This window comes from Ambystoma mexicanum, chromosome 4q (assembly GCF_040938575.1).
Source record: "Ambystoma mexicanum isolate Mex_15411 chromosome 4q, UKY_AmexF1_1, whole genome shotgun sequence".
Classification (NCBI taxonomy): domain Eukaryota; kingdom Metazoa; phylum Chordata; class Amphibia; order Caudata; family Ambystomatidae; genus Ambystoma; species Ambystoma mexicanum.
Window position 1 is genome coordinate 235,493,500 of NC_090928.1, and position 15,803 is coordinate 235,509,302.

The 15,803-nt window shown below is 42.7% G+C and overlaps 1 protein-coding gene across 1 annotated transcript in view; it reads left to right on the top strand.

Annotated features, from left to right (window-relative positions):
- Positions 1 to 15,803, top strand: part of LOC138467625 (formin-2-like) — a 629,879-nt gene that overhangs the window by 247,959 nt on the left and 366,117 nt on the right. Inside the window, exon 4 of the mRNA XM_069607785.1 lies at positions 4,624 to 4,685. Within this exon, the coding sequence (XP_069463886.1) occupies positions 4,624 to 4,685 (62 nt within the window). The remainder of the gene's footprint in view (positions 1 to 4,623; positions 4,686 to 15,803) is intronic.

Below are 15,803 nucleotides of genomic sequence, written 5' to 3' on the forward strand. Positions count from 1 at the left end.
GTTATATGACGTAGTGAGCACATAAAGCGTATTACTCAAATTGAAGTGATGGAGTCACTAATTTAAAAAAAATATATTTTCTATCATTAAGGAACTACCCTACGCAGGAGCCTCAAAGCAAGATATTCCTACTTACTTGGCACTATGCAAAGATCTCTTGTGCTTCTCCTAACACAAAGTCCAAGACATCTGCAGTGATATTTACTGACATGTTTCCCAGCAGTAAACATGTGGATAACTAATGGCAAGGCCAGCAAAAGGAAATGTGTCTCCTTGAGACTGCTAGCTGCCTCAGAGGCGATACTCATGCTGAATCATGTTCTCTCTGGCTCACTACTACACCAATGCCCCCCGTGATTCAAAGCATGGCGAGTCTTGGCATGACACTTACATTGCTTTTGGCCCTAAATATACTGATAGTTCAATGCTATATATCCATTTTCCTAAAAATGCCACAGTATGTCCACTTTTAAAGAAACCTGACTTTCATACAACCATTCCCATCAATTGTCAGTCAATGTATTTACGCACTGTTCAGACTAAAATACAGGAGAATACAGTCACTGTCCAACTGAACAAATTCATTGAACCCTCTAATTATTGAGTCCATCTGATGACTCTATTCCGGTGGATTGAGCAGGCTCTGCTATATGCCCTTGGTGACCTCAAAGGAGTAACCAATGTTGTCAATATCACAGCTCTTACCTTATAGGATCCGTCTTCTGCTTTTAATACGATTGACCATGACATCCATGCAGTCAGCTCTCTGAGACTGGTATAAAAAAGACATCTGTTCCCAGAGTTCGCACGGTTTCATCCCTCTTACCGTTGTTATTCAATGTTTACAACTGCCTTTTTTCCAGACTCATCTGCACATATATCTTTGTACCACCATGCAGCTGACACGCAGGATCTGCCTGTCACTGCCACACAATTATTCCGCTCTTTGGGTGCCATTAGTGATCAGACTTGTACAAAGGTTTTAAAGTTAATTGCTAATGGGACAGAGGTTTTTCTAGTGGGTCGAAAGCTGGGCCATCGCTTGCTGAACTGTTAGCCAAGCCCTATAGGGCCTAGCCTTCTCTTGTTAGCCTCTGTACAGAACATGGGCTTGTCATAGAAGCAGGACTTTTCGTGAAGCCCCATATCAATGTGCTCACATTGCCCTGATTCTGTCATATTTGGGATCATTGTAGGGTCCTTCTGTCGCTCACTTCTACATCTACAAGGACCATTGCCACTGATGCAACAGCAACTCACTATTTCTAGTAAACACATCTATTCATTATTAATCCTAATGCAGCAGCCCACTTGTAGACAGAAATTAAACTAAGAAACCACTTCTCACATTATAGTCTCACCCTTCACTGGTTCAGAATGGCTCAACGTTCCTGCTACACTTCAGCACCCCTCCTCCCCCCGTTCTTGGCTATTGCTCCTTACTAGCCAAGCCACAGACTGCACCCAGAAAAAGTTTATTTCTTGCACTTACCCTATTTCCATTGGAATCAAAAAGGGCCACCTTATGCCCAGTTCTGGCTCGGCCTGGGTGAACCTTCTCTTGATCTGCGAGGTGCCAATTATTGTTTGTTTGCTTGTTAATAGAACTGTATGGGGCACCAAACCCGAGGGTATCTGGGCGCAATTGATGGGAAGTTACAAGGTATACTTTAGGCATGAATTACAGTGGTTGCAACAAGATATACAAGAATTCCAGAATTACAATAGTTATCTACATACCAGCGTCACAGCAAACATGCAGAATCTTACAGTAGTTAAATACATGTAGTAATAACTTAATTATCCACTATTTAGTAAGCACTCCAGAACCTGGCACTATCAGTGTCTATATATTTCTACAAAGGATTAGCCCCACCCAAAAGGTATTAACCCCTCCTACTCAGTGGGGATGTAATATACTTAAATATCCAATCAGTGTCTAAAAATGCTGTCATGAACCCATTTCTGACTGCTAATGTGGGATGCCATCTCCTCGATTCACTCGCGGAGCGCCAAGTGGACTTAGGTTGAATGGGCAGTTTGCAAGTTTGGAACCAGAAATAGTCTAACAGGAAGTGGGAACATGGAGCTGTTGCACTCGTCTTGCTTAAGGTGACTCCTAACAAGGGGTGTGACATGATCAGCATGGTTAACTTGATGAAATGGCATAACACATCCGACATCAATTTTGCTAAAGTTATTAGTGGTTGTTCATGCAGGCAACCTGATAGGTGTTATCTTGAAAAACTACCAAACTACCCATCTGATAATAATTGATGGGCCCAGTCTCAATTCTCTAAACCCAATTGGCCCGGCTTGTCCATAGCCTTTGTCAAGTTACATCTCAACAGCTTTCTCCATCCGTTGAAGGGCACTATGCGTGTAGATGGTACAGTTCTAAAGTGAGTTACTTGTTCCCTCACTGATCAGACCCATCAAGTGAAATTGGGCCTTTACATGCCCTTAATGACTCATCAGTTGTGGGATGCTTCACCGGCTGTCTCTCTCACAACCCTTTTCGGCATCTTTTTAGCCGACTAGCACAGATTCTTAACAGCTGTGATTTTGTATTCTGCTTGTATGCTGATGGCACTCAACTCCACCATAAACTTCAGCAAGTCTACGACAGCCATCAACGGCTCAATTAACACGTACAGGTGGATGGCTGCCAACCACTTAAATACTTTCTGCTTAAATACCTTCAAGATGGAAGTCTTACTGTTGGGGTGGGTTGAACCGGTTCATCACTTTTCTCATTGCTTCCAGGATAAGCCAGCAAACCCTCATGGGTCAAATTCAAAATGTAGAGGTTGTCTGTGACAAAGACGTGTCCTTCATGCCACAAGTAAGACTGCATAGTGGAAACCTACATGTTCTGTCAATTTCACATATGATTTAAAATGTTTATTCTAAAATCTTCCTCAGTGGGAGCAGAACTTTGCAGGACTTTAATACACAATTTCAATGCACAAGAAGCCAAAATCAACCCCTAGTCCACTGCTCCGGTTAATATTTTCTGGAGATAGAATTTGTAGAAGCTTCACACTGTGTATCTGATAAACAATTGCAGAAGCAACATAGGATCTATGGTGACCTCTTTTATACCATCCCACCAAAGGTTGCACTATAGTATAGATGCAGTTAGAAGATCTTCCTGGGTAGAAAGGCCAGGAGTGGGGAAGAGGCTTGTTTCACTTGCGCTGTAGAACTGCTATGCAGTCCTGTGCAGATTAGCAATGTGCTTTTTATCTATTAGTTGCTGCATGCGCTGTCAATCACACTTTAGCACTCAGTGTTTGGTGAAGGGTATTCACTAAGGTTTTGCAAGAATATTTTAACACAAGATGCAATTGTCGTTCATATAATCAAGATGTGTACCATATTTAAAAACGACCCTTGTGACAACTAAGGTAGAAACATGCCACCAGATTTAGGAATCCAGATACAGTATGCCAGGTATTGCTCACAATCATTGGCAATCCACAAAGGCAGGTTGTGTTATTTTGATTGGTATAGGAGGCTAGAGTACATCCTACCAGAACTATGCCCGGTGTTCTTCGGTTTGTGAGAGTAGTCAGAATCAGACTGTGGTTTGAAACTAGTCAATCTGCCAATGCACATTTTTCAAAATTAAGCGGTTTTATCAAGCGCTTCTGTTGAGCCGACAGTAGCAGTAGTAGCCAGATATAGGGTATAACCAAATGCTTTAGTTGTAATTGGTTATTTATAACATGCTTAATACCCAGAGGTTTCTGAGCGCGGATCCAGGGATCGAACCTGTGTTGCTCCGTGTTGGATTGCTTCCAAGACAAGCGCGTTGCCCCTGAGCTATCCTCCCAAGACTGAGCTGCAAGATCAATGACCAACCACTGCAACAAACGGACTTGTCTAAACAGCAGGAGCGCTAGTTGATGCTTCTATTGAGCCTCCGGGGCCATGTCCTGCACTAGACTGGTCCTTCTCAGGACAGAGGTGCACAACCTATGTCTCCTCATAGGTGCTGAATGATCTATGTGATTACTTCAACAGAAAAAATACTGAAGACGTTTCTTTTGTCTTTTCGCACATTTCAATGCAATTAGATGCATGGGAGGAACTCCTGCGGCTTCCCCCATACTACCCTCACATTATTTATTAGTTTATCCCCCCCCCTCGCCCCGCCCACATATAATTGCATTGAAATGGCCAGTAAAACATTCAGAACTTTTGGCTTCAGTATTTTCGGCCAGGCAGTAATGGGGCGATACCGGCGCACAGCAAAACATCAGATAGCCTTAAGCTTTTCTGAGATATAGCCACTTCCTGCATCAGAAGCTCGCCTCGACGAAGGCAACTATATTTAGGGTTTCGGTGTAAGAGGCGTACCTGCAGTAAAGCGTTGTCAGGGTTACAATAGAGGATTCCTTTTTTTTTAGGATTTTTTGTGGTGTTGAAAAAAAAATATCATGCAGTACGCTTTTCAAGAAAAAGTGAGCAAAACATTCCTGTGCTAAATTGTGCAAATATACATAGAATGGGACTGGAAGGTATTTATCTGAAATATCTTAATGCAGCATTTAGAAAAATGTCCCTAATTGGATCGCCACAAAAAAGGTCTAACACTGATTTTTATTTTGAATGCAGAAGACCAAGGAGTTGCCATTGGAGTCGAGAAAGAATACAAGGAAGAAGGGGAGCAAGCACAGGTATGACTTCATTCATCCAGTGGTTAAAAATCGACTTAGTTTATGCACTGCCTATGAGTTTGCTCATTTTTAGTAAAAAATCCTTTAATAAAAAAATCTAGGCAATACCCCAATCTATGATTTTAGTATGGTAGTCAAGGGGACCCTTAAAGTGGCATTATATGGTGTGCCCCTTTGTGCTTTTACTATGTTTTGCACCATATGCTGCTTAGTAGAAAACATAACTTTGGTGAGAATGCAAGTTTGAAGGACAGGCTTTAGACAAGAGGAGAGGTCTGAGAAAGGGCTTGATGATTAGGTAATTTAGACAAGAACACACATTTGTTGTTACAGAGAGTTCCATTATAAAGGAATATGTAATGTGCAGGAGCAGAATGGTCAGTGGGCACGAGTAGAAAATGAGAAAGGGGAGCTGGAGGGCGTGGGAAGCTGGTGGGGTGGGGGGAGTTCAGCATAGGAGCAGAGATGAGAGCCTCGAAAGAGAACTGTGATAAGAAACCAGCGTATATAAGAATAACAAAATAGAGATAGGGACCACCCAAGAGACATTGGCAAGCAGAAGCTGAAGGTGGAAAGCGGTTGTTTAAACAGAATGAAGGGAGAAGAGCGTACATAGAGGCAGAATGGGGAGGAACTCTAATCAAGGCATGGGAAGACAGGTTTGCATTAGAGATTTAATGGCAGAGGAAGTGATGAAGGAATAGATTTCTCATGGGTTCAAAAGTTGAAACAGTTAGGGACATAAATGGAAGAAAGTGTGTAGAAAAATATTAGAACTTTAGAATTTTGGCTGGCCCATTGCAGACAATACACCAGCAGAGGGCAATCATGTTTGGTAGATGGCCCCTTGATTCCTATATTTTTTCTTTGTCTCTGCTTGTTTTAAATCGAGCATTCTTCCATCATTGGGTGCAATGTTCTAATGGCAATAATCCCCCCTCCTAGGCCATTACCAGGCAGTAAGCTCCCTCAGCTCTTGTTAAACACCATCTCTTCACTAGGGTCTTTAACTTGGGCCGAGGTCTATTACCACCTGGGAATGCCCTCAGAATGTAGCATTATAGCTAAAGTATGATGCAGCTGTAATAAAACCAACAATACAAGCAGAGGAGGGAGAAGGGAGAGGCGGGGTACGAGATGTGTGGGTGTGGGGGAGAGACTGGAAAAGCATATGATTGAAGGTTAAGTCAGAACTGAGGGATGGTTTTGCAGGTTTTCATTGCATTTTAAATTTGCATGCATCAATTTGTTCAAGCCCCAAAAATAACAGGCCCAATAACAGGGGCAGTTATCACGTGACCATTACCATATGAGCTGTTAGCCTCCTCTCGATGATTAAATCATTTTAACATGCAGCTGAGGCATGAAGACTGCATCTTGCACAGCCTGGCAAGGAGGGTCATATGTTGCTTTTGATATCTGCACCAACAGGCATGGCATCATCAATAATGTTAAGGCATGCTATTGTGCCCCAATTACCTAGAACCGTAAAGGGTGTCCAACTGAACGGTAAAGCCCCTAACAACCTGTTTACTAAGGAACAAAAAGCAGGATCAGACCTCTTTGAAATATAATACAGGCATGCATGACATATGAGACCAGGAGTATGAGGACATGTACTGTCTGATAACTATGGGTTGCAGGAAGATGAGACTATAGTGCTGTGCCAAGATCCGGACCCAGTGCACCGGCCACACCCATGCCAAGAGTGCATCAACATTCATGTAAACATGATAGTTATAACTGATGCAAGGAAGATCCAATAGCATATAGGCTGTATGCCTATTTCTGGCTGAGAAACATTTGAGAAGCTTTCATGCCTCACCATTTCCCTGTAGGACAACCAAAGCAGCTGCTCTAGTCAGTGCCTACCTGCAGGGTTCACACCTAATAACAGACCTTATCCACGCTGGAATGAATCCCATACATTTTAGGAACTGAAGTAATCTCTCAGGCAATCTATTTTAATTTCACATATGTTTTAATGACGAGGGCTAACACCGCCCTTGCATCTTCTTATGTATAAGAGGCAATGAGCCTCATTACTACAAGTTCAGCGGTAGCCTTGCCGGTAAAACCGGCAGGCTGCCGCCGAACTTGCAAATGTTACCTTGGCCCGAGAATGGGCAATTACTGTATCATTACGGCATTGCCGCACCCGGTAATCGCCCATTCCAGGACGTCGGTAAAAAATGCTCCGCATTCCCATTTGAGGCCTATAGGGCTCAATGGGAATGGGGAGGTCGGATGCACCGGCACCATTCAGAATGGTGCCGGTGCATCTGACATGCTCTGCTCGCGGGTGCCGGTCGGCCGGCCAGGTCACACCTGGCGGGCGAAAAGGCACCCCGCGAGCAGAACTCATAGTTTGCCGGTCCGGTAACTACGGTACCAGCAAGCTTACCGGTACCGTAGTTACCGGACCGGCAAACTTGTAATGAAGCCCACTGTATTGATTTTTACACTTTGCACATTGGTCTTATTTAACAGCATACCTGTTTTCTCTGCCAGTCAGGGGAGGGACTTTAAGACATTCAAGTCCAGGGTGAACAGGACACGTAGGGTTGGTGCTCATTGGGCGCACCAGGGTGTATCAATGGCAAGTCCATATGTGCCTCTCCACACGTAGGCCGGGGCAAGGGCAAGGGCATCACATCCTAGAAAATGTACTCCTGTAGGGATAAGCTACTAAATATGTGCGACCCATGCCAGCCAATTAAACCAGGGACTGCAACCGTGCTATTTGATATTCCATCCCAGCCCTGACAATGATGCTCTTTGGAAGGCACATTTGTTCTGATAAATGTGCACTTAGCAGTGGCACACTGCACCGACCTGATCCAGGCCACCTCCTTACATGAAAGCAATGCTACCTTTCATCAATACAATGTAGTTTAGAGAGGACATTGCTCCGGCATTCTGGGCTGAGTTCTCTCTGATTATAAAAGCAATACAGAAAATGGTCCCCATAGCAGGGAGGGCTGGCCGTCATCTCAGCCCCTCATCTTCTGTCTGATCCCTTTTACAGGCATTCCCCTTTTGAAGAAACTTCAGGCAGTAACTGGTTCACTCAAGCCCTGCTTCAGATTTAGATAACTGAATACTAAACAGATTCTGGGCATCGAACTTTACCTGGAGAAAGGAAGATTACTGTCCTATGCCAGGCACTGTACAAACTGATTTTCATACTAAAATCATTTTTATCAGGATGGTGGCCTGTGTTTCTTATCAAGAAGAACTCTTTCGAATATTACAAGAGTTCAGAGAACGCATTGTTACTAAAAAACGAAAATGTCCATTCATTGCAGATATGCAAAGACATTGCACTATTGTTTAAAACAGATTTGAAAACAACGTATGCAGACATTAGGTACTCTGTTACACCCTTCACACCTCTCACGCTCTCTCTCTCTCTCTCTCTCTCTCTCTCTTTCTCTCAATCTTTTTGGAATTAGTTTACTCCTCTCATTCTACTTTTACCAGCTTTGTTCAAACTGGTAAATCCTCAAAATCTCCAAGAGATCCACTCCCTCCTTTTATGTTTAAGTCTTTGGCCTTAATGCAGGATGTTTCATGGATTCTATGTGAGATCCTGAACAAATTGTTACATTCTGGAATTTTACCGGATAATCTGAAATCGGTTGTTGTGGGACCTCGATTGAAAACAGCAGCAGGCCCTTCTGACTTAGCCAATTATGAGACAATTCCACACCTGGAGAGAAAAAGAGGATTCAAGCTGGAACCCTCCTGTCCCCTGCACACCGTGATTATGCGTCACATTGACACCTTAAAGTTCCTTCAAAAGTACAATAGTTGCAATTCACATTAAACAATTTCGAATGCAAAGGCAGTTTGAACTAAGGTAGAAATGATGCAGACAGATGTCAACATGTAAAAGTACATGGATCATTTATTTCCAAACGCAGAGGCCAGAGAGAGTTCAATTCATTGAATATGGCTGACGCGTTTTGAGAAATTAAGTTCTCTTCTTCATGAGCCAAAGATTGTGTACATGAACTGGATATCAGCAATGTAAAAAAAAGGAAAAAAAAAAGGCAAGTTACAATCAAGGTAATATGATGTAAAATCAATATCATATTATAGGTACAGAACCTCATCATCAAGATTACATCATTGATAGTTACAAATGTCTTAAATGGACTCCAAATATCCCCAAAATGATAAATTAAAGTGTCAAATCATACAGAACAGAGTTCAGTTACATCCAAAGCCACAATATACTAAAGTGGAGGAAGGCCAATAAGTCAGGAAAAAGTGGTATATCTGTCAAAGAAAAATACATACTCATAAGTGTGCTCACCCCAGGTCGAGGTTCTGTGTGTTAATATAGGTAGGCCACTTTGCTTCTGGGTTCTGTACCTATAATATGATATTGATTTTACATCATATTACCTTGATTGTAACTTGCCCTTTTTTTTCCTTTTTTTACATTGCTGATATCCAGTTCATGTACACAATCTTTGGCTCATGAAGAAGAGAACTTAATTTCTCGAAACGCGTCAGCCATATTCAATGAATTGAACTCTCTCTGGCCTCTGCGTTTGGAAATAAATGATCCATGTACTTTTACATGTTGACATCTGTCTGCATCATTTCTACCTTAGTTCAAACTGCCTTTGCATTCGAAATTGTTTAATGTGAATTGCAACTATTGTACTTTTGAAGGAAATTTAAGGCGTCAATGTGACGCATAATCACGGTGTGCAGGGGACGGGAGGGTTCCAGCTTGGATCCTCTTTTTCTCTCTTTGTATATTTTGGTAGCCCTGTGCCAGGGCCACATGTCTTCCCCCGCACCCAATAGATGATGTAATTTCTCTTTACCTTTCAAAATTGTTTTCTTCTAAATCGGCGAGTGTGCTCCTTCTATCCCCTTTTCACAATTCCACACCTGCCCTATATCCCTAAATTAATTGAAAAAGCGGTAGGTTATCAACCTCAGATTTTCATGCTAAGTGGTAGCATGCTGGACCAACACAAAGTGGGTTTCAGACCATCACAAAGTACTGAGGCAGGGAGCATGTCTGCTCATAATAATCACAGGATGCGAGTTGACATGGGCAACACTGGAGGCCTTTATTTAGATTTATCATCCATCTTTGATACAATTTGCCATGAAGCCTTACTCCACAGACTCAAGATAGTGGGTTGTGGTGACAGAGCATTGAATTGAATTGAATCCTTCCTCTGTAATCGCCCACAGATTGTATTTCTTTCTCTATTTTATTTAGAAGTACACCAGCTAAACTGAGGCGTTCCACAATGTTCACTGCTGTTCCTGACTGTGTTTAACATCTACACCTGCCACCTCTCAAAACCTTTCACTCCAAATATCATGCAGATGATACACAGTTGATTTTTTGATCTGGGCGTCATTGTGGTAGATAGATCTAGTCACTTCTGCGACTTCCTTCTGGCCTGTCACAACTGATATAGCATAACAGCCTAAAAATGCACCCAGGCAAAACAGAGATCCTTGTGATGGGAAAGCTTGCCAGATCTTGGTCTTTCAATGTTATGTTATGTTATTGGGACTTGTACCACGCACTGCTGCCATTTTTGATGGTCTGCAGGCACTCAGGTGGATCTGAAAAGTAGTAGGGTTGGGAAGGTTAGTGGGGTAAAGAGGGAAAAGTACAAGAGAGCTTTGATATGGCTTCAGTTCGGAATAAACGGTCACTGTGTATTGGTATTATTTGGTAGCTGACATTTGTGTGTTGCATGCAAGTATTATTGTGTGTTGTGGAGAGATGGAACATTGTTTGTCGTTTCAGTGTTTTGTGTCTGAGGTTTGTGTCAGGTTGATTATGTAATGAGGTGCATATTATCAGTGTTAAAGAATTATTAATAGGGTTGGTTGGGTCTGTTTGGGTTTGTTGTGATGGGTTGGCCCTTTCGCTTAGTCTTGTTCCTGGTGTGTTCGTGGTTAACATTTCAGAGGTCTAGTCTCCTGGAGTTCTCTTGCGTTGTAGTGAGTGGATTATTTGTCGCTCCAAAGTTCTCTTCAGCTCGGAGTGTGATAGAGCCATGTTTTTAATAGTTACCTCAACTTGAGGTGGTCCTCTGTTGTTCCGGTTTCCTTTGGGAGTCAGTTCCGCAGTTTCATCGCTATGCAGGAAAAGGCTGATCCCCCAAATGTTTTCTTTGAGTATAGTTTGTGTTCAAGGTGGATATCGCTGCTGGATCTTATTGTTCGTGTTCGTTTGTAGATGCTGATTTTCTCATGCATGCATTCCGCGCCTTGGCTTTGGATCGCTCTGTGTGTTATGCAGAGCGATTTGAAGAAGATTTGTTTTTTGACTGGCAGCCAATGCAATATTCTGAGTGCTGGTGTGATGTGTTCTCTTCTTGTGAACTTAAGCAGTAGTCTTGCAGCTGTGTTCTGTATTCCTTGTAGCTTCCTCAACGGGAATTCTGGCATTGCAATGTCGATTCTGCTGGTGTAGTCTATTCTTAACATGATGAGAGAGATGATGGCAAGCGTTCTGTGTGTGAAGGAGAAGTACGGAAGTATTTTCTTTATCATGTGTAGGTAGAAGAAGCATTTCTTAACTATTGCGTTTACCTGTGGTTCTAGTGTTAGCTCGTTGTCCATTAGGATTCCACATTTTTTGACTGCCTTGGATGGTTCTGCCGTTTCCCTAGTTCGGCAGGCCATGGAATGTGCTGGTTGTTTGCCAGGTCTTTGGGTGTAATTATGATTTCGGGTTTGTCTTGGTTGAGTTTAAGGCTGTTTGTGCTCATCCATTGTTTTAGTTCAATGAGGCAGTTGGTTAGTGTTGGGTTTTGCTCTTCTCTGGGTATTGATTTATAGATAATTTCAGTGTTGTTTGGTATGTCAATCTATGGCCAAAGGCATTGGGTTAATCTCTGGAGTCCACTAGTCAAGAACCTCAGGATTATTAGACTCCCCAATATAATAGAATACCCAATTTGACCCGCTCGCGTTGGTGTGATAGTTAAATGAGGATTCTTTACTCTCCACCTCTTTAAAAGAATACTTCATTTCTCAGACTTTTCTTCTTGGATCCAGCCCATGATCTCAGGTTCGGGCTGTTTAGTGTCTACAATTGTACCCGTATCACTCTCCCACTCCTCACCTGAGGTTTCTGAGTTGGCTTCCGAAGGCTCGTCGGAAGAAGTCTCCACTGGTTTCTCTCTCCAGGCCCTTGGGTTCTTCTTTTTCACCGTCTTGCCCTTTTGTTTGAAGAGATAGGGCCGAGCTCCCCCGGAGACCACTTTGCCAGTAAGGCAATATGCCCGGTAGCGGGGACTCCGGGGAGCCCACCCCAAATCAGGGAAAAGCCGCAGCAGAAAAACCCTGGGTAGTTTCAGGTGTGTTGGTCTGTTCAAATAGGTATTCACAATCCTTCTTGGAATACAGCTTAAGTTCAAATAAGTATTCACGATCCTTCTTGGAATACTGCTCAGCGAGTGGGTAATTCGCAATCCTTCTTGGAATCCCACTTCTTTAGAGTACTACATATACCAGAATGCACTTGGGTGCAATGTCTAAGCTTTGGAAAAGATTCGAAGAACTCAGTGAGCAAGGTTGAGTAAAATAAACAGAAGGAGAAGTTACACAGGTCAGAGGAAGCACACAACTCAAGGGGCACGAGTTGAAAGTGACAGCTGCTTGGAAAAGCGTGTGTTGAAAAGAACTGCAGATAGCAAGTCCATGCTCGTTGAGTAATAGCCCCAGAGCGAACGCAGGTGTCTGCTGACTCCAGCAAAAATAACAAACACACACGCTGGGAAATTAGCAAGAAAGTGCGAGCAGGGAAAGGTACAAAATAAAGAAGAAATATTCCCCACAGGAAGCGTGGTGGCAAAAATGCACAATAAAAAGCAGGCAGACAAACAATGAAAAGGCAAATGGGTAGAAAAACAAGGAGTAGCACGAGACAGGAGCACTGTCAACTAGCGTTGGGAAAGAAATCAGTTGCAACGCACCGGTTGCCACATCTGGCAGTTAATTATAGCCTCTTTTCCAGCGAGGCTAGAACGTAACGTCCAGGTAAAGGAGGAGCTCAGTCCTTCTTCCATTGTTTCCATCTCTTCCACAGGCTCCATGGGTGTTTCATGACACATGATGCCCATGGCGCTATCTAACCTTGACTATACATATAGATCCTACATAGGCCTGCTCAATTACCAAATCAGTAGATTATGACAACTTCAAAATACCAGAGCCTGGTTGCTGGTAGCGCTCCATAGGTTTGACATTGGCTGAAGGAAGACTGCCATGTCAAATTCAAGACACTGTATAGTTCACAGACCCATTAATGTCAGAGGCCCCAGTTTATAAGATCTAAGTTTAATGAATACTCTCCCTCTCATACTTTGATATCTAGGACCTTGCTCACCTTTACTATTCTTTTATTTAGACAAAAATGTACAGGTGAAGAGTGTTTTAGTCTGCGTGGTCATCTTATTGACTCCCTCCCTGATTCTAATACAAACATTGCAATTACCTTTAATTTAGAAGAACTATTAAAACATCTCTGTTTCCTAAACAAATGGATCTTGCTAATCATGTTTCTGTCCCTGTGAAAGGGATAGCACCCAAAAGCTGCCTTGGCAGCATTGAGTGCTCTACAAATCTAATTTAAGTTCCATTCATACATTAAACCCACCAACCAAGCAAGGCCCCCAGTTGCAAAATGGGATATTTAGCCCAGCAAAGCAAAATTATCAAAGATCACATCAATATTATACTTTCATTATCCAGGCGACTTAAAAACAATTCATGAAGCCTTAAATTAATTATCCGCCTTCTCTTCCACCCTAAACAGCACCACACTAATGTGAGGGGTCAGCAATGTGAGGCGGACAACTGTTTGAGATTTGTTCGAAATATGCCATTTTATCCAAACAGAAAGAATATCAAAATGCCTCACTTGCCCTACTCTACTGTGGGTTTCCCTACCTAACATAACTAAGGGGAAACACTGTAACACAGGAATGCTGGCCCTCACACTAAACATCAAATACAAAAGAAAATATATGGCAATTCAAACAACATAAAGAAAGATAATTGCAGTTACCTATGAGCCTTTTCAACAACCTGGGTGAACTTCCTTTCCCAGGATTCGAGGGTAATTCAGCTCCACTGTTCATCAATAGAAAGAAGGAAATCCACATAAAAAGCAAAGTCTTAAATCAGTTCTTGACATTCCTGTGGCAAGGTAAAGTCTTGTTAACCAAGGTACCAACAACAGAGTTCTTCTTCCTGAAGAAGTACAGACTTTCCACTTCTTCAGAATAGCATCAATGTTATTCTCTGCCAGGATGCTTTTTCTCACTACTTTCTGGAAGGCTTGACACAGTTCAAAAGAAATACAACTTCTGGAAGATTGATGGAACACCAGTCTTGATCAACAGTACTTATTGCTATATTCAACTTGTAATGCAACTTCAGCTTCAGTACTTTGTGACTTTGCAAGAAATATATTTGTCAGGATGACTTACAGTGCTGTTACTACTTCCACTTCAACAACTTCACTTCTACTAGAGTTTACTATGAGTACATTCTGCTTTACCTCATAGGATTCCACTTTGCTTGTGTCAGGGAATGTTTGCTTCTACTGACAATTAGATACACCACAACTGCTTCAGTAATATTTATAATCAAGACAGACTTTGACAAGACACACTTCATGTTACTTCAACACCTTCTTATAGGCAAGGCTCCCTTGCTCTGAATAACTCTCTTCAACAGGGGCAGCCCCTATACCTCTCTTGTCTGTGTGCCACAGTAACAACCCATGTTTGCATTTAAGATCAACTTTGCTCTCACAGTATTTGGCAATATAGGTTGTGTCCACTGCAACACTCTTTATGAATGAGCAGCAGCTATCCCTTCCCCAACTTCGCCTTCACTTTCTCTGTCAACTGTTAGCCAAACAATCACCCAAAAGCCTTGGTGCCACTCTCTTGGCTTTAGGCAATGCTTGCACAGTGATGTTTTAAGCAAGATTTAACTTTTATTGGCCTCACAGTATTGATAACAGCGCGTTCTGGCTTTGAGAAAAGTTGTTTTCAGTGTTAATAGGGCAAATACTCTTGGCTTGGGCCATACTTGCTCTTTCTCTTCGACCACATATGAAAGGATACTATATTTAACCACTTGACTTCTTGCTTGAATTGTAATTGTTCATGGGAATAATGAATTAAAGTTCAGTGTTCCTTTCAAAATCAAAACTAGGCACACACATCCACTTCTTAATGGTTTTCACAAAAGTTAGATGTTTAACAATGTTTCGCAATGTTTGCTTTGCACAATGAAAGACACACAACAACTTCTTTCCAGATTTTATGAGCTTTTAGGGTTTAACAATGGTCTGGGTAATGTTGGCTCTTCACGCGAGTGAAATGTCAATTGCTTAATCACACGCAATTATTACTTTCCCAGTGTCACTTTGTTTAAAGAGTTCAACAAACACTTCAGCTCGCTTTAACCTACACACAAGTGAATAGTTGAACTGGATACTGTTGCCGGCAATGTTCGCACAAGGAGTCAAAATGCCAGGTTTGACTCACCGGCTTCTGTGATCCTTGTTCTGCGGATTGTCCAGCTTCTATGACTTTGGCCAAAACTTATACTGCTTCTGGCTTCTCAAAGACCTGCACCGATCCAGACTGAAGGTATCTTCGGTCCAGCCGCTTGGTTTAGGAGCACCTCTCACTCCTGAGACCTGCGACTCACCCGTAGTTCCTTGCTTCAGTCTCTAGCACGGTTCCTGGCCAGCAATCACAGCAATCAGGCACATATAGGAAAAGACAGACTCTCAGCATGTCTTTCGCTGCGCAGCCTCTGCACTTCAGAGTTTGGGAAACCAGGGTCCTCTCAGAAAAAAGCAGGCGAAATCTGCTGCATCCACGTTCCAGCGTCCCTCTGGTTCTCCCACTTCTGCTTGATTTGCCAGCACTGTGTCTCCTTTCTTCTGCCTCTGCTACTGCAGCGCTCATTCCTGCCACAGTTCCAGCTCCCTCTGATTGCCTGCAACTGAGAGGGCCTTTTATGCCTCCCAGGTTCCTGCAGGTGTGAGCTGTTAGGCTTAGTTGCCTGACTACTGCCACAGCATGTCTATCCAGC